The 27,074-nt window shown below is 51.9% G+C and overlaps 1 protein-coding gene across 4 annotated transcripts in view; it reads right to left on the bottom strand.

Annotated features, from left to right (window-relative positions):
• CD276 (CD276 molecule) overlaps window positions 1–27,074 on the bottom strand; it is a 92,712-nt gene that overhangs the window by 26,635 nt on the left and 39,003 nt on the right. For 2 of the 4 annotated variants that reach the window (XR_004647384.1, XM_034783488.1), the window contains exons 3-6: window positions 23,841–24,191; window positions 22,140–22,436; window positions 10,217–10,357; window positions 2,501–2,542 (exon numbers count right to left, since the gene is read on the bottom strand). Coding sequence is in view for 2 of the 4 variants with exons in the window: in XM_034783488.1 (XP_034639379.1) it covers window positions 2,501–2,542; window positions 10,217–10,357; window positions 22,140–22,436; window positions 23,841–24,191 (831 nt within the window). In the remaining 2 variants the exon portion in view is untranslated. The remainder of the gene's footprint in view (window positions 1–2,500; window positions 2,543–10,216; window positions 10,358–22,139; window positions 22,437–23,840; window positions 24,192–27,074) is intronic. The other 2 variants (XR_004647385.1, XM_034783487.1) reach the window with 1 other exon arrangement.

Genomic DNA, 27,074 nt, shown 5'->3' on the forward strand with positions numbered 1-27,074 from the left:
CAGCCCTCCCAGCCGCTCGCTCTGCTCTGCCGGGGAGGGGGGAAATCCCGGACATTTTGAGTGATTTACAAATTCCCCCCGGACGCTATTTTTAGCACAAAAAGGAGGACATGTCCGGGTAAATCCGGACGAATGGTAACCCTATTCTCTACATACCCAAAGAAGGGGCAGCAGCAATGCAAGATTCCCCCAAGCTGCCCCTCTTTTATGAACCTGAGTCCAATTCTGGAGACATCAAGCCTAGGCATGAGTGGAGAGTTTGGAATCCCTGGTCTGCTCAGTCGTTGGCTTCTCTAATTTAGTTTGCTAACGAGGGGGCCTATCAGTGCCAATTATTAGTGGTGGGATTGTGATGGGGATGATTAGGAAATGGACAGAGACCCAGCCGTATCTTTGAATTATAGTAAAATCCAAGATCTCCCTTCCCCTCCACTCACCCCCTGTAATTTGTAATGAGAGCAATATCTCCTGAGTGTGGCTTCAGGAATGCTCTAGTAACTAGGCCATTAATAGATATGGTGCTCAAGATACGGAGCTGAGTTTGCTAAACACTGGCAGTGATTGTAGCCTGCACATGGCTTCCTCTGGGCAGCTCTTGGCATCAGCTTTAACAGAAGTGAATTTCCTGATCAGGCAGGGACAGCGTGCTTCGTTCTGACTACAATCTCCCCATACACAAATCCCCCCTATGGAAACTACTGTCACAACATGAAAAATGAGGACAAACGCCAGGCTGTTGCCACATCTTCAGCCTCCAAATTCTGGCACTGAGGCTCTGGCAATTAATTGCTGAAATTTACAGAATAGATATGAAATCAATCTCCTGTTGGTTTGGGGGGGTCAGGAGAAAGGACTGGGCTGGAGGAGGGGAAGCTGCGTGGTTTATCTCCCACCATTAATGAAGGTAGGGGGGAAAAATCCATTTAACAGTTCATAGCATTTATCAGCCTTCCACAGTAATTACAATCGCCAACTTCCACCACCAATCAAAGCCCCAGCCCTTAAATCTCACAGGCAGCTACAAACATCAAGAAGCCTGCGGTGGGAGCATGCTCTCTCCCGAGGAGAGATTAGGCGCAAGCCAATCTGTATTCACCAAAGCTATTGTTGTGCTAAGAGTAGATAAAGGGAATCACCAGGCATATTATTAACTCATTTGATTACAGCAGAGCGCCACTATCACTTTTTATTAAAAGATAACACAGCTTATCTCAGCCCTGCAAAGCTGCCAGTCTGCTCACAGCTTGGAGGGGTTCACTGACAGCCAGCTGGCCTGCCTCAAAGAGTCGTGCGAGATGGCACAGGCGCCAACGTGAGACTGGCTGTGTTGGCATGCGTGTGATCATGCACACGACACTGCACTTCTGTGTGAGACTATGCGCATTTTCATTGCATCAGTGTGTACATTTGCAACAGTCCATGTGGGCAACATGCACAACTGTATGCACATACTTGGCAATGTGTGTGCATGTGCAAGTGTATCTGTGTGCATGTATGCAATATGCATTGACAACTGTGTGCACATGCTCATGCATTAGTTTGTACATGTGCGAGCATGGGCTCTTAAATGGATGCACGACTGTGTTCTTATGCTTGTGTATCCATGCGTGCACATGGAAGAGTGTGTGACACTATGCATGCACGTTTGTCTGCACATGCCCATGCATTAGCATGTGTATGTGTGTGCGTGTGCCTTTATATTCATGCAGGACTGTGTGCGCATGCTCATGCATCAGTGTGTGCACATGCAAGTGTGCACCACCCTGTGTATGCACATGCTTGTGCATCAGTGGGTTCACATGCCACAGCGTGCATCATTCAATGTACATATGACTGTTTGCTTATGCAACGTGTGCATATACCAGTATATAGAGGCAGAACTGTGCATATGTGACATGTGTGTTCCAGTATGTGCTCACGATATGTTGTGTGCACACCCAGGCTGTGGCACATCGGCTCCATCTTCCAGGTCAGACATATTCTCTGACTCAGGGCTGGGCAGCTCCTTTTTTCCTTTTTCCTCTTGTGAGTTTCATACAAGAACATACCATGTCTCATCTGCACTAGAGAAACTACCTCCTGCTGACCACAGGGTCAGCATTGGGTGCAGCCGACCCAGCAAGGGTCACTGTTTAAGAGCAAGAACTGTGTGTGGCCCAGTCACAGTGCTGACCAGGGTCCACTTTCAACTGTGTGTTCTAGTTGAAAACCGGATGCCTGGCAACACTACTGAGCAGGTGGACAGTAAGAAACAAGCCAGGCAGCACAGAAACCAGTGGGAAGGTGCAGGGAGGAATCAGACTCAACCATCCATTCCAGCTCCCTCCACGGGGTGGCCCCTGGAACTGACGCAGGAGGCTGGGGTGGGAACACAAGGACCTACCTTCCCAGCATGCATGTTGGTTTCTCCTTTAGCAATCCCAGCCCTAACATGAAATTCAGTGCCCCAGCCCCCACCCTGTTCATCTACACAGAATGTGAGCTTGGAGATCTCACCAACCTGTCTTGGGTTCTATACCATCCTCACTCTGCTCCTCCATCCCTGCAAAACAAAAGCCATGTGTGCATGAAGCATCCGGAGATGCGCAGAGAAATCACTGAGCAAATGGGGAAGGGTTGGTAGGGGAGGCTCTCAGACCAGCTCTACGGATGGTCCCCTGTCCCATCCCACAGCCCTCTGGCTATTCCAGTCCTGCCGATGCCCCTAGGTCCCAACCTGCAGCCCTATTATCCCAGCCCTTCCCTGCCCCCACAGCTTTGCTGATGCTCCTCAATCCTGGCCCACAGCCCCTCTTGCTATCCCAGCCCTGGACCCCCACTCATTATCTGAAGCGGGGAGGACTGAGCAGAGGAGAGCCCAACGCCAGCCCTCAGGAGCCCATGCACCTGCAGTGGGAATGGGAGAGGGGAGTATTTATATGTGACAGTAATGGGCGTACATTCTCTGATACAGATGAGACAGGCAGGAACTTGCTGGGGATAATGGCTCATTAGCAGCTAACACGAAAGGGGGAGGCTGTTTGCAGGTTGTGTCTGTCTGACGGGGCAGACACCAGCTGTGTGTACAGGACTCTCCTTGAGGAGCCTGCAGAGAAGGCAATTTTAGCCTCTGACAGCTGGTCAGTCAGCCCCAGGCTGCGGACCCTGTGATCCCAGCCCCAGACCCTTGTCCTGTCCTAGCTGTGATGCACTGTACCAGTCTACACAATGCTTTGGTGCTACGGCCATTCCTCTCCCCATCTCAGTGCAGAGCTGGGCCTTGGCTGAAGCAGCGACCAATAAGTGTGATCCCCTCTCCTTGGAGTGCAGAGGAGACCCACCAATCAGTCTGACGTGACACAGATGCCTGGTTGCCAAACAAAGGATCTCCCGCCACCAGCTCCCCTATTTATAGCAGAGCTGCCATCTGGAGCTGCGCTCTTTGAGTGGTTTAACAAGGCTCAGCATCCCCAAGCAGAGACCTGGGGAGAGGACAGGTCTGGCGAGCTCCAAAGGGGCCTAGACCCAGGAAAGTTCCGATCGCTGGCATCTGCTCTCCAAGGTATGCTCCTTCTGCTTCCATGCACACAACACATCGTGAGCACATACTGGAACACACGTCACATATGCGCATTTCTGCCTGAAGATACTGGTACATGAACACATTGCATAAGCAGTCATGTATGCACTGAACGATGCACGCTGTGGCATGTGAATCCACTGATCCACAAGGTCAGCATGCCACCTTCATCCTTCTCACTCCAAGCCTACCGCAGCAATACACGACAGTCACACTAGGCTGTGCAGTCTCCAGCCCTTAGTATTTGTCCTGTGGGGCACCGTAAGGGCAGGACTGCATCATGCCATTGCAACATGTGCACAGCCTGCTGTGACACTGCCTCCGCACAGGGCGATAGGCCACTGCTACTGACACGCTGTAACAACTGTCTCCTAGCTGACTCACCCAAGGCCACAGAAGAGTCCTTATCAGAGACACTGAGTTAGAACCCAGGAACTCCTGGCTCCGCAGCCTTGTGCTGACACTGCTAAGCCACAACCAAGCTGTGACATCACCCTGCTTTGGTGCTGCCTGGCAGGGCCCTGCAAATTCTACACTCAAGACTGACCCACCACTTGTAACACCCCTCGGAGTGTCTATGGGATTGCACCTGCCCTCAACATAACAGACCCTGGATGTGCACCCTTGCTGCTCTGCAGGAATCCATCCTGACAAGTCTCAGAGAGCATCCTTCGCATTCCTTCCCTCCCCTGGGTCCTTCACAGGGCATGCCGCTCCCTCAACTCCACCCCAGCAGCCAGACTGCTGAAATGGCACGGAGCATGCCGAGATGGCAATGTCACCAGGGTCTCACATCAGCCCTGGAAGGCTCATGTAGCAAGTAAACAGGCCAGCAAACTCCACATCTATTCCATGACACTAATGCACCGTTAAAGAGGCACTACCAAAGTTAACAGGCCCCCAAGGGCAACCTACACTCAGGAGCAACGCCAGCTTTTCTGCCGCCCTAGGAGGCGGAAGGTCCCACCCCGAAATGCCACCCCCCACAGAGGCGGCGGAAGGTCCCGCCGCTGAAATACCACCACGGTCGCCACCCCCCAAATTGTAGCGCCCTAGGCGACCGCCTAGGTCGCCTAATGGGTTGCGCCAGCCCTGCCTACACTTATTGCACTTAGGAGCATTGGGATTGCCAGATTGGATCAGAACAGAGGTCCAGTATCCTGTCTGCAACAGTGGCCAGCTGCTCCGGAGGAAGGAGTAAGAACCCCACACAACAGCTGTGAAATAATCTGCCCCCACATTACAATTTACACTGATCTCTACCAGAGAGAAACTGGCTGAAGTACCAGGTGTATTATCCCTTCCAAAATTTGTTAGCATTAACTAAGATAACTTTGCATATTTTTGTTATCCATGTAGAAATAACAGTCTCTTAGAAACAAGCTAAGATCTTGGCCTCAACAATTTCATGTGGCAGAGAGTTCCACAATCAAATGATACAGTCAAATTTGTGTGGAAAAAAGGATTTCATTTTATCAGTTATAAATTTGCTCTTTTAATTTGGTGGAGAAATGAAATATTTTTTGCTGTGTATGCTAGTGGCGGCATGTTCAAATCCCACCTAATCTGCCACAGAAGCTAAGAAAATGGCTGGCCCTGTTGTGTAGGGTTATGGCAAAGGTCCTGGGTTTAAATCCCAGGGCAGCAGAAATGAAAAATAACTATGACCCGTGTTACACAGAAGATTTGACTAGATGATCTTAATGATCCCTTCTGACCTAGTAATCTATTAACAATTTCATTGATTGTCCCCTTGTTCTTGTGTAGGAGATGATCCCTGTCTACCTTCTCTTGACCGTTCATCATGATTTGCTTACTTCACTGGCAAAAATCACTCTCATCAGTCATGTAGAAGCAGCCCATCTACCAGGAGAGCCAGCCGAATTCTATTCTGCTTGTGCAACAACAGACCCATGAAGCGAGTTCCGTCTGAGGAATCTTCTTCATCTCTGGCTCCAAGGTTGGAGGAGGAGGAAAGAACCCAGCCAAACTTCCCATGCCTGGTGGAGTTTGCCGTGGTGGCAGCTAGAAAAACCCACCTTTTTTTGCCTTGGCAAATTAAGCTCATTGGGAGAACCAGTGGGAGACAATAAGTACGGAATGCCAACAAAGCTGGTTTTACAGCCACTCTAAATGTGCAACTGCACTTAAAGGAACAAAGATCCCCTTTTCATACAAATGCCCTTCAGAAATAAAGAGCAGGGAAAAGGACAAGGATGCAGAAAATACAGAGCAAGGGGGAGAACCGTTTTTCAAACAAGGGCTTTCAAAGTGCTTCCTGCGAGACATCGGCAGGGCTTTAATTAATTCTTTCCAAGCTGAACACACGCGGGCAGGGATAAAGGAACAAGAGAGGCAGAGCATATAGCATCTGTGTCTCATGCTATTTCCTTGTGTCTATGCGCTTGACATTTCCATGGTGGCAAATGCTAGTGATGTCTTCTCAGATGAGAAGGGGGAGGGGTGCAGAAAGGAAACACCCGCATGTGCGAACTATCCTGAGTGTGTACTATCCTGTGTGTGTTTGCACTTGGACAACTGTCACTTTGCAAGTCGCATCTCCTCCATCGGGGGTGGGGTGAGGAGTCGCTTGGGAAGGGAAATGTCAGACCAGATTGAGAGGCAGGTTCTGAACATCTGCCTCTTGGCTGCCTCGTTGCTTCCAAAATGTCAGCTGCAAATCTCAACAACAAAGATCCCCCCCCCCCCCCCCCCGGCAGATCATCTCAGTTTGCTCCCCAGGGAGAAGATGCATAATGTTTGCAGCAGGCGCATCCATCCCAAGGCATCCAAGGGGATAGACTGCTGCTGCTAACTGGGTCCTTGCCCCATAGCTGGGGTTAGGCAGACACGTGTGGACAACACAGGATCCCTCCTCAGCATGGGGTGCGTCCAAACTCTGGGAATGCAACATGGCTGGGGAGGGGAGAGATACCTGGTGCATCTATTACGACCCCAGAGCGTAGAAACCCAGTTTGGGCTAACTGGGGCATCACAGTAAAAGGGATTAAATCCTGTAGTCCAATTTCTTTGGTCCCATTTTGTAGTAGCAGCATTGCAAGCTTTCACCCAGCCGCCCCCACAAATATAGTACCACTAAATGTGTCTTGACTGAAAAACCAGCCATGTAACCCAGAAACCTGCCTCTCAGTCATTTTAATTCAGCCTTCTGGTAGAGGTGGGAACACTAGTTTGCCCCTTTTCCAGCATCTTTCATCCAGGGATCTCAAAACCCTGGAATGAGTTATGCCTCCCAACCCTGCTGGGAGGTGTGGACTTTTCACATTTCCCCATTTCACAGCTGGAAACACTTTCTACATGTAGCACTTTACAAAGAAGTATCATTATCTCCATTTTACAGATGGGGAAACTGAGGCCTGGGGAAGTGAAGTGACTGGCTCAAGATCACCCAACTAACCAGTAACAGAGGTACGAACTGAACCCAGGTCTTCCTAGTCCTGTGCTCCATCCACTAGGCCACACTGCCTCCCTAAGGCTCACCTCAAGTAAGTGCAGAGCCCAGCACCCAAGAGCCTGAACTCCCATTCTAAAGAACCCAGTGTGTCATTTACAGAATCCATCACTGCTGGGTGATTTTCCCTGGTCCATTTAGAGCAGGGAATCAATGCTGGAGCATGGGAAACTCACTCCTTGCTTCCACTCTCTGTGCCTTTATTTAGTTCTCTGCTAAGTTCATGGCAAAGGATTAAGAAGGTGGGGTAAGAATTCTTAGATTATTTTGCCAATTTTTACTGACATTTAAACATTTTCACAGATTTTATTGATGGGCAATTCCCCCCCTCCCATCTCTGGTTTCTTTTTTTTCCTCTCCCTCCTTTTTGCGACAGGCTGTGAATTTATCCATAACCCAGCTGGCATTGGGACTAGAAGTCAGTATCATATGTAATATTAAACCAGTTCCTCCGCTCCACTTCCCTCCCATAGCAGTACTTTGCCTAACATAAACCTGCACTCTCCTCCCATCTGTCCCATTCAATGTAGCAGGTGTCTGGGTGCAGCAGGCAGCATGGGTTGTAGGTAAACCCGCTATTGAAAGTGCTGGTTAGTGTATGTGTATTTACCACTGCCCTCTAGTGGTTAGAGGCCTAAAGAAGCTAAAAGCCCTATTGCTAGTGCCAGCAGCTGTTTTCACTCCAGTGTGCTGGGTTCTGTCTGCTATGCTGTATGCATGTGGCTGCGCTAACAAGTCAGGGGTCTGTAGGGATGCAGCCACTCAAACATGGCAGCCCTCCAGCACTGCTACTTTCCAGGGAAATTCTGGCTGTGTTAACTTCCGAGGCTTGGTGCCATTTTTGGAAGCCAGAGAGCCATGCAGAGGGGCTCACCCTGAGACTTCTCCGCACCTTGGCAACATCTCCATTGCTATTGATTGAAAGGACCATTCGTCAGTGCCAGGAGACTTCATATTCAATTGCCTTGTGTCTGGGCCACACAGAGGGCAGCAAGCCTGGGGCCCTCTCACAATGCAGTTCCTGACTGCGAGAAGGCAGGGGTCTGCGCCAGGTAAGCATCCTGCTCTCCTAGTGCCCTGGAGGCCTGGCAGGATTCTCGGGTGTTTCAGTCCCCTGCTGTGCTGCAGTCCCCAGCACTCCCTTTTGCAAACCACAGGATCCTGTCTGGGTCCAGCAGCCTGAATTCAATAGCAGTACAAATGAGCCCCCTCTCTTCTCGGCCACATGGGGGCACTGCACCTGGCCATTCAATGGGCATGTCTAGACAGCAATCAAAATGTGTGATTACAGCGCACGTAGACAGACCCAAGCTGGCTTTGATCCAGCAGTGAAGCTGTGGCAGCTGGAATTAGCCCTGCCCCTGCAGGACCCTGAGCTTTGATCAAAGCTTGCTTGGGTATCCCTACACATGCTGCAGTCACATATCCGGAGAGCAGCAGATACACACAAGGCACAGAGTGTTGTGGGCAGGCCCATTCCTGTATTATGGGCCTCCCTCCCATGATACTGCAATATCAGCACAGGCAACACATTGGCTAGGGCTACCAAACAACCCCCTGCAACACAAACCGGGCACCACAACCATCCCCACGTACACCTGGGCTCCTTGATCTTTCATCACCTCTCGCTGATTGATAGCACAGGGTGGTTGGACTGGCCTACCTCGTTCTTACCCCTTGCCCCCAGGTGGTGTGCAGCCCAGCAGAAGGTTGATCCGGCAGAATGTGGCTCATCTGCAATTGTTTCCTTCCCCCACTGTGAGGCGATGGTGATTGCAAAGGCAATCAGTGCCGGTGGAGGAAGACAGACACTTCAAAAGCAATCAGGACTGGAGTTGGGAGGCTGCACCCCTCTGGCACAGCTGGGTCCCCCAGAGGGGGAGACTAGCCCCTCCTGTGGGGGGGTAAGGAAAGCAGAGCACATGCCATAGGCTATTTCAAATGAGTTAGGGGGTGCTAGTGGCACACAGGAGCTCAATAGGCCATTAGCTCTCCATGGAGTCAGGTACAAGGCAGGCCAGTGCTTTGGCAACCTTCCCACACCCAACTCCGCCAGCGCACCCCAACCTTCAGCCGCAGCTGAGCGGACTGGCACAGCAGAGGGGCCAGGGCTATGATGCACTGGCCCCAGCACTGGAACAGCAGGGGGTGTGCAGGCCAGGGCAGAGAGGGTGGGGTTCCAGGGCTGAGGCAGGAGGTGCACTGTGCGAGTTTGAGCAGCACCAGCCTGCACAAAACAGGTTCTTCCCACCCTCACACCCCATATTGCTCACAGTTAAGTTCACTAAATTCACTCTAACCCAGGCTCCTGCCGGAAGCTGTCTGCAAACCTCCTGCCCGCCCAGAGGGCAGTGAGAGCCCTTGGGGTACGTTCCTGGACAGAGGCTTGCTGAGATCAGGCAGCAGTGAAACACGCATGCACATGCACATGTAGCTGTTGGTACCTCCCCATTGGCCATGTCACAGGCCTGGGGATAGTGGAGCTGGCTGCTTACGACCATCCATCAAGCAGGGTGGGAGAATTTTGCCTCTACTGCCTCTCACTTAGCAAAGCCCCCCGCAGCTCTGCTCCAAGCCACATTAACACCCCTCAATCCTCTCAAGCATACAGGGCTTCTCACCATTCAGCAGAGCCTTTCACCCTTCACTGACACACGTAAAGGCCTTTGAATGGTGAAGTTTCCCCCAGGCACTGTGTGTATACTGCATTCTCTACCGCCTACAGCTGCCCCGAGCAGGGCGAACTCCCTGAAGCTGGGTTCATCCTTGGAGGTGCATGCCAGTGGTGGCAATCCATAGTTCAGGAGGTTTTCTCCACCCAGTCAATAACATCTGGAATAACCAGCTCCTCCCAGGCCAGCAACATCTACACTGCCCTCAGCAGGGAAGTCACAGCCAGGGAGATGGGCATCAGATCTGCCAGGTGCCCAACATTTTCTTCCCCAAAGGATCCCAAAGTGCTTCACGCATGCTGGGGCAAAGGGGAGCGGAAACTGTCCACATCTCCCCAGCGGAGGAGTCACCGAGCCCATTGAATTCAGAGGGACTCAAGTCCATGCATAAGTGCGACCCTGAATCGGGCTCTCTGGGCTCGGAGCAGACAGACTGAGAATTCACATCCCTCCACACACACCCCTCCCCCACACACACACACGAGAGGGAGCGCCAGGCTCTGGGCTCCTTACCTGCATTCTCTTCCTCTTCCTTGCAGCTCTGGCGAATTTTCTTCCGGCACACGTAAGCCAGGGCACCCAGCAGCCCCAAGATGCAGATAGCGAGTCCCACAGTCACCCAGAGAGCCACGGCAGGGAAGCTGAGGTGCTGACCTTCAGAGAGAAAAACAGAAATGCCACCATGGTCAGTGCTGCTGCCACAGAGAGAGGGGGAAGCATGTCCCGGGGGCCGCCAGAAGCTATGCCCTGGCTTCAGGTTCCCCTCCTATGGGAAGGGCGTTTGGTGGGACAGGGACACTGAGGGGCTCTTTGTCCTGTGCCTCGCCCGTTAGCAAGGTACTGGAGCACACGCTGAACTGCAAGCTGGGGAGCACTGCCACTGGCTTCAACAGGACAACTCACATGCTTGGAGCAACAGAGGGTCCTGTGGCACCTTTAAGACTAACAGAAGTATTAGGAGCATAAGCTTTCATGGGTAAGAACCTCACTTCTTCAGATTCAAGTAATGGAAATCTCCAGAGGCAGGTATAAATCAGTATGGAGATAACGAGGTTAGTTCAATCAGGGAGGGTGAGGTGCTCTGCTAGCAGTTGAGGTGTGAACACCAAGAGAGGAGAAACTGCTTCTGTAGTTGGATAGCCATTCACAGTCTTTGTTTAATCCTGATCTGATGGTGTCAAATTTGCAAATGAACTGGAGCTCAGCAGTTTCTCTTTGGAGTCTGGTCCTGAAGTTTTTTTGCTGTAAGATGGCTACCTTTACATCTGCTATTGTGTGGCCAGGGAGGTTGAAGTGTTCTCCTACAGGTTTTTGTATATTGCCATTCCTGATATCTGACTTGTGTCCATTTATCCTCTTGCGTAGTGACTGTCCAGTTTGGCCAATGTACATAGCAGAGGGGCATTGCTGGCATATGATGGCTACACCATCCTAGCCACCATGGATGTAGAGGCTCTCTACACAAACATCCCACACACAGATGGAATACAAGCTGTCAGGAACAGTATCCCTGATGATGACACAGCACAACTTATTGCTGAGCTCTGTGACTTTATCCTCACGCACAATTATTTCAAATTTGGTGACAATATATACCTCCAGACCAGTGGCACCGCTATGGGCACCCGCATGGCCCACAATATACCAACATTTTTATGGCTGACCTGGAACAACGCTTCCTCAGCTCTCGTCCACTCATGCCCCTTCTCTACCTACGCTACATTGATGACATCTTCATCATCTGGACCCATGGGAAGGAGACCCTGAAAGAATTCTATCATGATTTCAACAGCTTCCACCCCACCATCAACCTCAGCCTGGACCAATCTACACGGGAGGTCCACTTTCTAGACACCACCGTACAAATAAGCGATGGCCATGTTAACACCACCCTATACCGAAAACCCACCGACCGCTACACCTACCTTCATGCCTCCAGCTTCCACCCCGGACACACCACACGATCCATCGTCTACAGCCAAGCACTGAGGTACAATCGCTTCTGCTCCAACCCCTCAGACAGAGACCAACACCTACAAGATCTTCACCAAGCATTCTCACAACTATGATATCCACACAAGGAAATAAAGAAACAAATCAACAGAGCCAGACATGTACCCAGAAGCCTCCTGCTACAAGACAGGCCCAAAAAAGAAACCAACAGAACTCCACTGGCCATCACCTACAGTCCTCAGCTTAAACCTCTCCAACGCATCATCAGTGATCTACAACCCATCCTGGACAATGATCCCTCACTTTCACAGACCTTGGGAGGCAGGCCAGTCCTCGCCCACAGACAATCCGCCAACCTTAAGCATATTCTCACCAGCAACCACGCACCGCACCATAACAACTCTAACTCAGGAACCAACCCATGCAACAAACCTCGATGCCAACTCTGCCCACATATCTACACCAGCAACACCATCACAGGACCTAACCAGATCAGCTACAACATCACCGGCTCATTCACCTGCACGTCCACCAATGTTATTTATGCCATCATATGCCAGCAATGCCCCTCTGCTATGTACATTGGCCAAACTGGACAGTCACTACGCAAGATAACCTCGTTATCTCCATACTGATTTATACCTGCCTCTGGAGATTTCCATTACTTGCATCTGAAGAAGTGAGGTTCTTACCCACGAAAGCTTATGCTCCCAATACTTCTGTTAGTCTTAAAGGTGCCATAGGACCCTCTGTTGCTTTTTACAGATTCAGACTAACACGGCTACCCCTCTGATACTTGACACATGCTTGGAGTTAGGCATGTACTGAGTCGATGCCTGAGTGCATCAGATGACCCCAGACCAGCGCCCGGGGGGATCTCAGTGCCCCCCCGGAGCTCAGGAGCTATCACAGTCCCCCTTGCTGCGGTGATAGGCAGCCCGCAAAAAGGTGGAGGTGGCTCAGTGGGGATGACACAGCCCTAAGTCAGGGTTCGTCTCCAAGTTCATGAGTGTGCAGAGCAGAGTGGGAAATCTCACCAGAACGGGTGGCTGCGCAGCACCTCCTGCAGCCAGGAAGCCAGCCCAGCTACGGACACCTCAGAAATAGAGCGAAGGGGGCTTTGGGATAAAGATGGGGAGTCTGATTTTATCACCCATCCCTACCCTGCTCTGCACAAGGGGGCGAGGCTAGCTGATGCCCAGAGCACTAAGGAAAAAGGCAGTCAGTTCAGAGGGTCTCCTCTCCCCACGGCAGAGGGGGTTTTAGGTGGGGCAGGCTGACTCCTCCGCCAACCTGCATTTCAGACTACCTCAGTCAAACATAATGACTGGTGAGAAAAACTCTCCCATCGTGGGGTCACAGGTGCACACGTTACACAGAACGGGGATGGCCGCCAGGCCTGCAGCTGACTCGTTCAGCTGAGAGATCTTGAACCAAGCCAACGGAGAGAATGAGTCACTCCCAGATATATGTAGCAATAAAAAAAACTCAGTGTGTGAACTGCGGTTTGCAAAGAACCATTCAAAACCACCTGGTTTCTAAGTTCTCTCCGTCACTGCTTTGTGCAGCCTCTGTGTAATGTTTATGCAAATAGCCTAATTTGCATAATCACAAATAATTTGCTTATAACCATAAACTTCAGCTCAAAAGGAAAATCTGTGTGGGTTTAATAATGTTGAAAAGCATTGGCTCAGCAGCCCTGGTGAATGGAGCCCCCCACAGTTAGTTGCAGGGCAAGTGGGTTCTCTATGTGAGAGATAGGATGGCCCAGTGGTTAGGGAGATCTGGGTTCAAGTTGCTGCTCTCCCATCATCTTCCTGTGTGACCCTGAGCAAGTTACTCCCTCTCTGTGCCTCGGTTTCCTCATCTGTACAATGAGAACAGCCCTGCCCTGCCTCCCAGGGATGCTAGATTGTGAAGTATTCCAATAACATGGTAATGGGGGCCAGCCAAGTACCAGAGTCCCCATCCTGCCAGCTTAGCTCGACCCCATTTACCTGAGCAGTGGGTGTAGCCTGAACCAGTACTGAAAATGGCTTAATTGTAAGTACCGTAAAGACCAAAGCATGTACAACTGAGATCAAAGCCAGGCTCAGCTGTTGGTGCTGACCAGGGATTGGTCCTGCCTATGCTTGCAGCTAAAAAGTCTTCACAGCAGCATTGGTCCAAGCCGCTAACAACGAGGGGGAGTCGCTCCTGGTACAGCCAAGACCTAAATTATCCTAAGAGTGACTGAAGATGAGAAGGCAGGGGCAGATGTGTGTCTGTATAAATTAGATAGAGGAAAGTTGTTTGCTGTGACAGTACTTTAACCACAGTTCATGTTACGGGGTTAATATGTTTAACTTTCTCTCTTCAGGGTTTATTAGATAGTATTTAGATGAACATACTCTATCTCTCAGCATAGCAGAGCAATAGAGACTGCAGAGCATCCTACGGGATATGCTGCATGTTCTGGTGACGTTTGCTGGGGAAGATAGTGTGAGGATTGGTCCTGTTATTTAGAATATGCTACAAGTGCCTCACCATCAGCAATTATCTGCAAAGATGCTTCTCACAGCTGCTAATTTCCTCACTCCATCCCATATGGCTGAAGTGGGCTTTAAGTAAGGCAGCATGGCCTAGTGGATAGAGTATCGACTAGGACTCAGGAGAGTTGGGTTCTAGTCCCAGTTCTGCCACTGGTCTGCTGCCCGAACTTTGGCTTCACCGCTCTGTACCTCAGTTTCCTCATCTATAAAATGGACCCAATTCTCACCTCCCTCAAGACCTACAGGTGAAAAGGGCTTTGTGAGAGCTAGGTATTATTACAGGGTGCCTAGGCCTTGTGCCCATGGTGATGGGGCTTTAGAGTTAGATTAGCTAGTGGTAGATCAGGTGACTGCTTGTCAACTAGTCCAGCTACAGCATCTCAACAGCACCTGTACAACTGTGTAGTGTTCTCAGGCCATTTGGATCCTTGGATGTTCTAACTGCCACCTTCCGCCATGGTTCTGGATGCAGCAGGCAAGGCAGGAAAGCAGCCGGTTGAGTCGCTCCATAAAACACTTCATTAACCTTTAAATAATTATACTAATACATTCAAATCAGATGCTGATCTGTCTCGTGTTAGGAGTCCAGACAGTAGACTCAGGTGCTGCTTCATCCTTCCCCTACAATCTAACTCCAGCAGTGCTAGAAGCAGGCACGGCACATTCCCACCACAGGTTCAGAGGTACTCACACACATCCTGGCATGCACCTCAGTGGGCCACCCATAGGCTGGGGGTGGTGTCTGGCCATGGAAACTAACCTTGGGCATACACACATGGGTCAGGTACCGAGATCTACAGGGGGGAGGGAGGAATTGAGCTAGAACTGCTGTTATGGTACAGCAATGGCCCAAATACTGTAGCAATTCTACAGCCAGTGTAATATGCTGGCTAAGTGGACTGCTCCCTCTAGCAGCTGGTCCAAACAGAAGATAAAAAGCTGCCAGCTAGTGCCAACTAATGAAGTTTTTCTTTTAGCTCAAGTGGCAGAGGCCTGTGCTTTTAGTGCCAAGGGTCCCAAGTTCAAAGCCTGCTGGCAGCCCATGATGTGTTACACAAAGTGGAAGTATTTGGGCTACTCCTGAATAATAAACAGCTCACTGGGTTTGTTTTAAATAAAGGAAGATGCAGCCCTGGGTGCGGATCCTTCAGAGGCAGCCAAGTAGTAAATAAATATGCAGTTTCTTTTCTTCATCCATTTTGTCTTCGAATTTCTTGATCATTAGGAGTAGCTTTGGTCACAAGAGATCTGGATTTTGTTTGAGGAATGAGAATACAGGAGTACCTGTGGTTACACGAGCTGGGATTAAAAACAAAAAGGCCCCTCAATCCTCAGGCTTCAGGGAAACAGCCAGTCGCCCGCAGGGATCAGGAAGGGATTTCTTCCCATGGCTCTGCAGGGTATCGCACAAGCAGGTCAATTACAGTGGCTTGCACGTATCTGGCATTGGCCGCTGTTGGAGAAAGGAGAGTGGAGTATATAGGACACATGTACATATGGTCCTGCCACAGCAAAGCCTGCTGCTCCTGCTGCTGCCACTAAGAACCTGAAGCAAACCCAACACCCGCCTTCCCTACAAACACATACACCCCTCTCACCCAAGAAACAAAACTGGATCAAATGAGTTGTTTACATTTACATGCTAATTTGCCCAGCAATTAGTTCTGTGGTGCAAGCTCGCTCCGCTGGGAAGGAGGAGAAAGAAAAGCTGGGTACAATGCCAGAGCAGCATGACAGCACACACATCAAAATGCATGAGACACAGAGCAAGGGCTGCCAGCCAGCTACAGAAAACGCTGGACAGTTTTGATCCCAGAGTCCTGCCCCAGAGCCTGCTGAAGGAGAAAAGAATCCTGGACTTGGGCATTGGGTACAGGATGTGGGGGAGTAAATGCCATATCATTATTTTGCCCATTGGACAAACACATGGAGGTGGCAGAAAAGCATGACAACTTCCAAGGGAAACCTCAAGTGGGCTGCACATGATGAACTGCAATGGATTCAATAGTAAGTCAGATACACAGCCCCCCACTGTGTGCTCTACTGAGAATGCACCAACCGAGCTTTCTCTCCAGGCATTGAATTCTGTTGTCCAGGGTCTGCGGAGAGAGAATCCAGGGTACGGGCTGAGCAGTCTGAGGGGGGAACCCTATAAGCAGGCAGGCCGGACAGCAGCGTCAATGGTGTTGGTGTCACTAGGCATAGCCACCAAGTAACTCGGGAGAGTGGAAGGCCAGAAGTGCCGATGAAGCTCTTCTGCTCTGGGCCTATCTGAACCACAGAACCCCATCTTGTGAACTCTCACCTACTTTCATGCTAATTGCGTTGATGCTGAAGCAGAATATGTAATGGTCAGCTTTTCTAGCAGATGGCTGCAGTTTCACTCACACTAGTAGAAATAGTAAAGATAAAGAAGCGAGGGAAGGGAGGGGGTAGTTAGTTTGCAGGCGTCTAAAACCAAGGTCACAGATATGCATAAGACTGGGAAAGTTTTCTCACAAGCTTATGTAGAGCTTATTGTAACTGTTGTCTGAAAGGGAGGGGTAAGGGGGAAAAGCCAGACAAAGAGATGTATGCAAACAGTTTGGAGTATAAAAGGTAAAATGTGTTTGTTGCACTGGATTTGAGACATGCTGGTCTCCTAGTGCCATTTCAGAGCTCTGAAATAAACTTGGCTTGCTTTCTCCCCTCGGTGTCTTTAGTGGTGCCAAGCACACCGGGCAACGAACCACTGTTGTCCCCTCGAGCCCTTTGGGCTGGCAACAATGGGATGTCTCTGCATAGTGCAGATAGAAACTTGCTCCCCATTAGAGCGCCACCCACAACTTCATGAGCCCAGAGATTTGCCATGGCCTGTCTTATCGCAGGAGAACTTTCATCTGGGAAGTTCGGTTCAAAGGAGCCTTGGGGCTCCTTCTAGCACTGCAATGGGTTGGCCAACAAGCTGCACACTTGCTTTAGAAGTTTGGCCTTGCTCAAGAGAAATGAGTTTGCGAATCTTACTGGGGGTAGGGAGCGGATTAAAGAGGGATAAACAGCCATGTTCAAGCCCATATAGAAAACTGCAAAACTGGGGCAGTTATAGTCCTATCCACTCACATTCCTTTAGTGCTCTAAGAGGAAGTGCTGAAAGTCTGGGAAGATACATGTTCTTCACAGCCAGTGGTGCCCTTTCTTCTTATAAATATTCCATTCTGAGCCCAGCATTGCCTTCAGCTGAGTGGTAGGCAGCAGGAGTCCAGGATCTTGCAGATCAGCTTCTCAGGAGAGGAGAAATCAGTGCTGTGAAATCCGGGTAAATTCCAAGGGTAATTTTTTTATTTACCTGTACATCAGCCCCATAGAATCTCAGCTCAGCACCAATGCTTGGTTCCCAGAGGGCCATGCTGCCTCGGGAATTAACTCTCAGAGTTCAAGGCACACAAAAATCTCTTCTGACGCTCACGCAGCTCCCTCTTCACAAGACACTGGCTCTCCCCAGAACCCCGCCTCACCAAAATCTAGCTACAACACAGCATGTCTTCCCAAGGTAGACTATAAAAGTGCCTGCAATAAGCTTATCCACTTCAGACAGTCTATAGAGCAGGATCCTCGGGAGGACAAGTGGTCTGTATCCTGCCTCTTTCTCTTCACAGGTCAGGATTCTGGGACCTTCACCCAGTAGACTCTGCCACCCATGCCAAGAATGCTGCGGGCTGGGGCTACTGGAACGATATGTGGCCACTCACACTCAGATACCAGAGTGAAGCCAGACACCACAGACCGTATGTTTGGCGCTGAGAGGAGGCAATAGCACTCCAGCTTGGGACTTATGGACTCAGTAAACAGAAGGACTGTCTCAGCGAGTGCTTTTCAGTACATGTCCACCCTTCTCCAGCAGAGGGCATATGCTGGAGCTGAGTCAACACTACATCACAGTCGGTACGTCTTCACTACCCGCCATATTGGGTTCCCGGAACTCCACCAGAGCGAGCGGCGGTAGCGCAGTCAACGGGGGAGCCGCGGCCGTCGATCCCGCGCTGTGTGGACCCCAGGTAATTTGATCCAAGATACTTCGACTTCAGCTACGCTATTGTTGCTATTCGCGTAGCTGAAATTGCGTATCTTGGATCGATTCCCCCCCACACACACACAGGGTAACTACAGGGAGTCACATCTTACGCGGGGGTTAGATTCTGAAGTCAGCGCGTAAGGCGAAAATCGCGTATAGTCAAACGCTCATTGAGTGGAATGGCGGGCGGAATCGCCCACACTACAGGTACAATATTTAAATTGTTATTTTTCTCTTTTTTTTTTGTTTGTTTTGCTGAGCGCGTATAGTTAAAATCGCGTAAGTTAAATGCGCCTATGATGCGACTCCACTGTACACCGAAATCACAGCTTACCACAGCTGGACAAGATTCCATTAGCGCTCTGCAAGGAGTGTTGTCTAGTGCTCACGTGTCACTGCCCTCCCCACGCACTCCCCTGGGACATTCAGCAGAGGTCTGGGGCCCAGGGAATGCAGTTCCTTGATGCCACCCAAGCCCACCACCTCTATTCCTCTAGTGGCAGTGGCTAGCACTAGCCGTGTCTGTACAAAAGAAATCCTGGTCCTCCAGCCAGCATCTGCACAGCAGTGCTCAGCTTGCTGGAAAGAGCACCGTGAATCCAGCCAAAAGCTTTATGCTCCACCAGGGACCCTCCTTCACATCCCAGCAAGCGCTGTTCCAAGGATAATTAAGCACTAAATTAATGTTACCGGTAAGTGTACAAGGTTATAAAGATCTCCAAGGCAGCTATAAAAGCAGAGCTAGCAAGGACAATTGGAAGCCCTTTATAACCCAGCTGCAAGCTAATCACCTGCACCCGAGACAGGCCCATAAAGTATTTTACTGAGAAGTCGAACTTCTCCTGCAAGCTCAGCTTCCAGGAAACGGAGCCTGGGACCCACCTGGGTCCCGCTGCATACAATTGGAGCGGCTGTGCCTGGGGCCAGCACTGGGCAGAGATTTCAAGCACCCCTTTTACCAATGAAGCAGCTGGGGTAGCTCAATCATGGAGCAGGAACACAAAAGGCAGAAAATGACCCAGGATGAGTAGCCAACCCAGGATGCCTGGCTACTCCCAAACCAAATTCACTCCGTTCCCCTTTCTTTCCTCTTTAAAATGAAGCGTGAACATCCCTGATCCCCCCAGAGTCTGACTATCTAGGCACTAATGAGAGGGGGAGGGGAGCTGACCACATACACAGAGCAGGGGAACATGACTGGTGTCCAGGAGAAGGGGAGCAAGATTCCTCAGAGAAAACAGGAGGAAGGTGGAAGAGCAAAGCCACATGAACGTTCCCCTCCACCCTCCCAGAGCCACGGTTGAGCCCTGCTCCCTCTTCAGGGACGGCAGGGGATAGCAGGGCAGCCAGCACCGTCTGCACCCCAAAGCAGCCTGACGCATCGCTCTAGGCTGACGTACACCACACAAATTGCACCCCCAAGCCCCAGTTTGCTCAGGAGTCGTGTCCCCCAGCAGCAGCCGGATGGGTGGACTGTGTGTTTTGAAGGGGAAAGGGGACCAGAAGGGGTGCCAGCAGGACTGTAGGGCTGGGTGAATTTCAGCGAGAGGGCTGAGGGGTGCCAATCGAGTCTCAGGGTGGTAAAGGGCTGAGCCACAGCACAACCACTGGCTGGGCAAGAGAGACCTGGGTGGAGCAGAGGATCTGGTTGGACTGTTGCCTATCTCCCCTTCAGATGGGGTCCCTAGTCCCTGGGGAAGGTTAGTGCTGCCCCGTGGTCTGAGGTCTCAGGGAAGGTGCGGCTGTTACAGCTCTGCCGACCAAGGAACCCTGCGTCCCCCAGATGGCTCTAACCCTCCCAGCACTGCTGTCTCCTTTGCCAGGCCTCCTTTGGCTAAGGGCTCTGGACGGTGGCCACTTTCCTTAGGTCCCTCAGGCTCACAATATCACAGTCATGGTCCGTGCTCCATGTGTCCTGGGCCTGGCCTGTGCCCATCATGCTGCAGTACAAAGAGCTGCTCTGCCATGGGCTGTCTTGCAGCCAGTCAGTCTCACCCAGGTGGGTGGAGGGGGTGGCGCATGTGTAACCCGCTCGCCCACTCACCGTAGCACTCTTATCCCCTCTAGCCAGGGCTGGGCTTATACACAAGTTACGCCTGCTGCAGCCTAGGCTGACAACTGGGATTTGGCTCAAGTAGTAGAAGGTCATGCTTTAAGATCCAGCATCCACACCACAGGTGTGATCCCCACTGCAAACAACCTGCCCAGGGTACAGGCATTGCAAGTGGTGGCCTGTATGGGGAACTAGCCTGCAACCTTGGCATTATCAGCTGCCAGTCTCCTTGAGCGAGCCCTGACTGTGCTCCCTTGGCAGCCCCAGCTGTGACAATTCTTATTTATCGAGCCAGCAGAGCAAGACACTGTCAGAGGGAAGTGGCTAAGTTGAACAATGCTCTTACAACGCAGAACCTCCTGTACAATAAACAGTGTTTAATAAACTGGGCCTGTTTATATTTATGATCTGTTTTCGCAGCTCCTTCCTCCTCCTTGCTCTGTCATCAAGTGGAGGGAACAGCACTGAACAATCAGCCATCAACAATGCAGTGGTGCCACTGACAGCCTGCGGGAATCAAACTGTCAGCATATTAGCTGAACGGAACTACCCAGGAACTTCACCAGGACATGAGTTACACTGAAAAACGGTAGGCTCTTGGTTGGAAGGATTACTGTAATTACAGGAATATTCGTGGCCCAGGAATGACCGGGATTTGCTCAGGGAAGTTACTTATTAGGATGTTAGTGGAACTTAACGGTAATCTTACAGCCCCAAGGCTCCCAGTGTGCTCAGTGGGGAACACACCAACTCTTTAACAGCTCACAGCTGCACAACAGTGTAAGAAAAAACGTGAAAAACACCTTACCCTATTGAAACATACCAGGTGATTTAGGTTGGTGGAATGTAACTGCCTGAGTTGAGGTCTATGCAAGATGTTGGGACTTCACTAAAATGATCTTTAATGATCTCAAGCAGTCAGGACCTCTATTTCCATTTCAGCTGGGACTGCGTCTCTGGCAGCATAGTGCCCCCTGGTGCCATGCTGGGCACTAGCTCTATGCTGACTCAGAGAGAAGAGTGCCACCTACCAAACCATGCACATCACATCCTCTCCCTCCCAAGGGTCCTTTGGAGGTCTGTCATACAAGCAGCTGGCAGGACTGCAGAGAGCGTGGAGACTAGGAGCCATATTCTGGCCCCATATGCTGCTCCAGCAGTGTATAGGGGCAAGGGAGAACTCCCAGCATAAACAGCCCCACACTGCCCCGCTCCTCAGCCCCCAGTGTTGGTGGCATGCCAGGGGTAGGAGGGAACACGGGGATTTGGGGCTGCTGAGCAGTGCAGGGGAGGCTCCCATAAGACCAACCCTTTGGGCTGCTCCAGGTTACGGTGCAGGTTGCTTCCGTCCCTGCAGCAGCTCAGAATGCAGGCGATGTGAAGCCACCTTTGCCCCCCTGCTCCTCCCAGGCTGCACATTCCAAGCGGGGCGTCTCCCACAGCCCAGAGCCTGCCCCTCTATGGACGCAGGCGTCCAGCTGGTGGAATGATTTGCCATGGACTCCTTTTGACTCAGCCCAAGATCCCCCTGCAGTGCGGCACATCAGCGAGACTCACATCAGCCAGCGAGGGCCAGATTCCTGCAGCACGGCATGGAGGCCAGGCAGAGGCCAAGGGGCCAAAGGAAAGGCCGGGAGACTGCTGCCTAGGCAAGCTCCGGGCCCCTTGACAGGCTGGGCTGGCATCTAGGGGGAAGATTTCGCTTAGTCCTCATTTTCCAGGACCACCTTCACCCTTCTCTAGGTTTTATGTGGGAGGCCAAAGCTCCAGCCTGAGGATCCGAGTTCTGGATGCCCAGGGCCTTTGGGCAGTAGGCCCATCCCTGCCATAATGCCCTGCTTGGCTCACCAGTGATGGTAACGGAGGCGTGGGTCTCCTGCTGCAGCACGGGGTTCCGCACCAGGCAGGAGTAAGTGCTGTTGGGCTCCAGCACCACACGGAGGATGCTCTGCACATCAAAGAGCCCTTCCTCATTGGCCACCTGGGAGGTGGTGACGTTCTCCGTGATGTTGTTGCCCTGGCCATCCTGCCAGAGCACCGTAGCCGCAGGGTAGCCGCGGAAGGTGTGGCAGGTCACCATCACCAGGTCCCCTGGCTTCAGGTTCTTGCTGGGCTCCAGGTTCAAGTTGGGCTTAGAATACAAAGCTGAAAAGGAAAGGAGAGGCGGTATGATGCAATGGAAGTTAGCCAGCTGGCCAGAGGGGGGCGCTGATGACTAATGCAAGGTCATTTCCCCTTCCTCCCCCATGGGCTTCTCACCCTACAGTCATCACACCACTGGGACCCAGGCCACCATTCCCAACCCACCCCTTCCCTGCGCCTCAGAAATACAGCAAAGGGCATGCTGGGACAACTTTCCCACAATGCTCTGTTGGGAGGCCATGGAGAAGATGACCCAGGGAGTTGGAGATGGGGGAGGGAGCTGCAGATGCCCCAGATAGCTTAACAGCCCACCAGGCAAAACGCTGAGCTATGCAGAAACACCCCACAAAGTGCAACCCTTCTGCACCCTCTCGCTGGACATCGGTCGGGCTCATGGCATCTAACCCCCCACCCAATATACGTGACACCTATTCACTCTAATGGGACCTGGGGGCTGAGAACGTACCCCCTTTCCCCTCCCCATAGGGGGGTTTCCGTGGACAGCAAACAGCATCTAGCACATCAGAGGCCAGGGCCAGCCAAGGGGGACTAGCAGGCTGGGGCCATCCATTTTGCATGCTCCAAGGGGGGTAGGGATAGCTCAGTGGTTTGAGCATTGGCCTACTAAACCCAGGGTTGTGAGCTCAATCCTTGAGGGGGCCACTTAGGGATCTGGGGCAAAATCAGTACTTGATCCTACTAGTGAAGGCAGGGGGCTGGACTCGATGGCCTTTCAGGGTCCCTTCCAGCTCTATGAGATAGGTAGATCTCCATATATTCTAACCATGAGGGCTAACTGCACTGAGCCAGCTGCAGGATTTTGATGCAGTTGTTCAGCTAAGCCCCACAATGGATTCCTGGGGCTAGCAGCTGGCATTCCCCAGGGGAAGGAGGGAACACAGGCTATCCAGGTAATTTAAATCCTTCCCGTCCCCATAGCATCTAAGAGGGGATCCCCGGGGCAGGGGAGTATAGAGGGAGGGGGTAGAGATGGGCCCAAATTGCGAAAGTGGGGGGTGGCTGGGAGCCCCACGTCTATCCCTTCCCAGAGCTGGGGAGGTTGGATTTGGGGTTCAAGCTCAGCCCTTATTGAGAGAGAGAGAATCACAAAACACAGCTCAGGACCCAGAACCCTCCCAGATCCCACCCACCCATGGCTGGGCTCTGGGTCAGGCAAGAGGGAAAAGAGACAGAAACTGCAGAGGAAAACAGGGCAAGGGATGGAGGGAGACTACGGGGAGCAGGACAGCAGGTGCTGTGGGAGGGAAGAGGGTGAGGGGATGAGACACTAGATTGCGGGGGAAACCTGGGGTAAGCCCCAGGTGAGCATGGCTCTGCCAGGGGACATGAGGGGCTGGGCCCTGCCCAGGTGTCTCTCCACAGCCAGCCCCTCCTCCCGTCTCTCACCGGCCACCTGCAGCGTCACCGCCGCGCTGCTGTAGCTATGGACCCGGACAAAGCAGGTGAAGCTGCCCTCATCGGAGATCTGCACCCGCCGCAGCAGCAACGAGACATTGCCCCGGGGCAGCTCCTCGTAGAAGAGGGCCGTGCGGTTGACATAGCCGCTGCCCTGGTCAGCCAGCTGGTCCTGCCCGCTGGCAAAGCTGTGCACCAACCGCTTGGTGTCCGTCAGCTGCCAGATGAGGCTGAGCTCGGTGAGGCTGAAGCTGGCATCAGGCGAGAAAGAGCAGTGGAGGACGGCGTCCCGACCAAAGAGGGCGATCACAGGGTCATCGGGGACCCGGATATCCACTGAGCCTGGCGGGAGAGGAGAAAAAGAGACATTTCTAAAAACACTGCCATGGCACAACCCCTCCCAGCCCACAGCACCATGCAAACCAGAGCTAGAGGCAAAGGGCCCCTGGACAACGAGGGGGTAACCTCAGCCCAGCTTTCCCTTCCCCTAGACTGGGAGGGGGCCTCTGGGGAGGTCAGGCTTTACCCCCCAGGGCCAAAGCACTGAGGTGCCTTTCCGTTTCCTTCTCTGCACATGGAGTCAACAGGCACTCCCCACACCAGGGTTTTGCAGGATAGTGCTGCATATACAGACACAACCATTATGGCCACCTCTGGGGAGGAACATAGCAGCTGCCTGGCAGCAGAACATAGCAGTTTAGGGCAGAAAGCAAAGGAGCACTCTGAACCCAGCTGGCACTGCTGGAGGGATTTGAGGAAGGCAAACTGTACAGTTAGAATTTGGCCAGGACACTACGGGTTAACAACCCTTCTTCTTCTGATCCTTAATGATCACAGTGGTCAGGATGTGAGCTCTCACCCAACAGCACAACATCCCCTACTGCTGGCCAGTGCTGGCTCTCAGGGAAGAATGCCCCCTACTGATTCACCAGCACTCTGTCCTGCAGCACTCTGTTTTGCTTGCAGGTCTCCCATCCCAGAAATGACCCAGCCAACCCTGCTTAGCTTGTGGGCGCTCACAGGAATACAGTTCACAGCGGTGTGATTGCAGAGAAAGCCCCATTAAATCACAGCATCCATACCAAGTCCCTTTGGGTTAGGGCATGACAGAGCTGAGCCAACACAGCCTGCCGCAGCAGGAGCCAGTCTCAGCCTGCATCACAGAATAGGCGCTATCCCCCACATCTGCAGCACTGCTGCCCTCAGCTGGCCACCACCACTAACTGAACCCTCTTCCAATGGCAGAGACCCAAGGATGGCGCCGCCCGAGGGGAATCGCAGGATACAGAGCAGCTACCCAAGCCTAGAAGGGACCCTCTGCTCAGCTCAGCTCTGTATTGGTGCAGGGTATTCATGGCTGTAACTTCTGCCTGGGCAATGTGCCTGTAAGTCAACCCACAGCCTTCCTGCCAGCTCTGCGATATTGCTAGCAGCACGCCCTACAGCAAACAACCATCCTCTGTCAAAATCCTCTTCCTTCTAGGTCTCTCATCGCAACAGTGCGCAGCCATCCTGAAAGAGTAACTCAGCATCATTAACGAGGGCAGCGGTCTCCTTTTATACCCATGACTCTTGTCTTGGCTGTAACGGGAAGGTGCTCGCAGGGAAAGAGTCTGCAGAGATTTTACCCTTGGCTGCATCTCTGCTGTCAGAGGAATCTGGAGACCAAGCTGATGTTAGCACGCTATACCAGATGTTATACCGACAAAGATTCAAACCAATCGCTGAAGTGACAATAGAGGTATCGGCCCCAAAACATTATTATTGATATTCCACCAGTGCCCAGTGGCTCCAGCTGAGATCAGGGCCCCATTGTGCTAGGCACTGTACAATCACATAGCGAGACAGTCCCTGCCCCAAAGGGCTTACAAGCTAAAGAAACAAGAGACAAAGGGTGGGAGGGGAAACTGAGACACAGAGCAGGGCTATGACTTGTCCATGGTCACCCAGCAGGTCAATGGCAGAGCTGAGAGGAGAGTGCATATCTCCCAAGTGCCAGCACAGTCCTTAGGCACCAGCTGTCTTTGGGCATTTAGGGGAACATTCTCAATGACCCATGTTCTCTCACTGAAGGGTGCATGAACGTGCATGTGTACACACGCACGCATGCTCGCTCTATGCTTTGCCCTAAAGCAGTAACCTGATTCTGGAGGAACACACATTGTTCTTTTCAACTCCATTACCACCGTTCCAGAACCAACGTGACATTTCCTGTCTGTTCCCTGTGGATCTCTTTCCCCTCCCAAGATCTCATTCAAACAACAGACGATGACACAGCCCTGTGTGTGTGTCCCCACAGGAAGGAGTCGTTCTGAATCTGGCTCTATTGGCCCTGACCGTACTGCCTCAGGATGAATCCAATTTTGTACATTTCATAGCTCTGCCAGTTTCCCACCTTGTGGGGTTTGAGTTAGATGCCCATCTACTTCAACCAGCTCCACAGGTGCAACCATTCCCTGCCTCTGCAATTCTCCCAGCTGCCTTTCTCTGGCCTCCTGCCCAGCACAGGGGCAGGGTGAGCCTGCACAAATGGCACTTACCCACCGCACACAGCTCTGCCAGCACAGCTTTTACCAATATCCCCGTTTCAAATATGGATTGACAGAAAACAGGGAGATCGGGAGAAAGGGGGATTTAGAAAATATCCATACGTGAATGAGGCCTGATCTCCACTCCAGAGGTAGGTCAGCATAAGGCAGCTTACATCAACCTAACTCTGGAAGCGTCTATGCTACAATGTCACTCCCGTCGATGTAACTCACCCATTACGCCAACTTAATAACTCCACCTCCACGAGAGGAGTCGTGTTTAGGTCGACATAGTTAGGTCGACGCAGCATCGGTGTAGACACTGCGTTACTCATGTCAACTTTAGTGGCCTCCAACAGGTTCCCGCAATGCCCCACACTGGTCACTGTTTCGAACTCTGCTGCCCAGCTGCCAGGTATGCAGGAACATGCCCCTCCCCTTTTAAAGCCCCACACATTTTTGAAATTCCATTTCCTGTTTGGTCAGCATGGAGAGTTCACATAGCAACTGCCCAGCTGACCCTGCTGGCTCCGTGCAGCAAACATGCTCCTGCCTGGGCTACATAGGAGCAGGGGGATCTCCTGGGTCTGTGGGGAGAAGAGGCTGTGCTGGCACAGCTCCAATCCAGCAGTAGAAATGGTGACATATAACAAGCAGATCTCCCGGGGGCAAAGGACTACAACAGGGACCCACAGCA

This window comes from Trachemys scripta, chromosome 10 (assembly GCF_013100865.1).
Source record: "Trachemys scripta elegans isolate TJP31775 chromosome 10, CAS_Tse_1.0, whole genome shotgun sequence".
Taxonomy (NCBI): Eukaryota; Metazoa; Chordata; order Testudines; family Emydidae; genus Trachemys; species Trachemys scripta.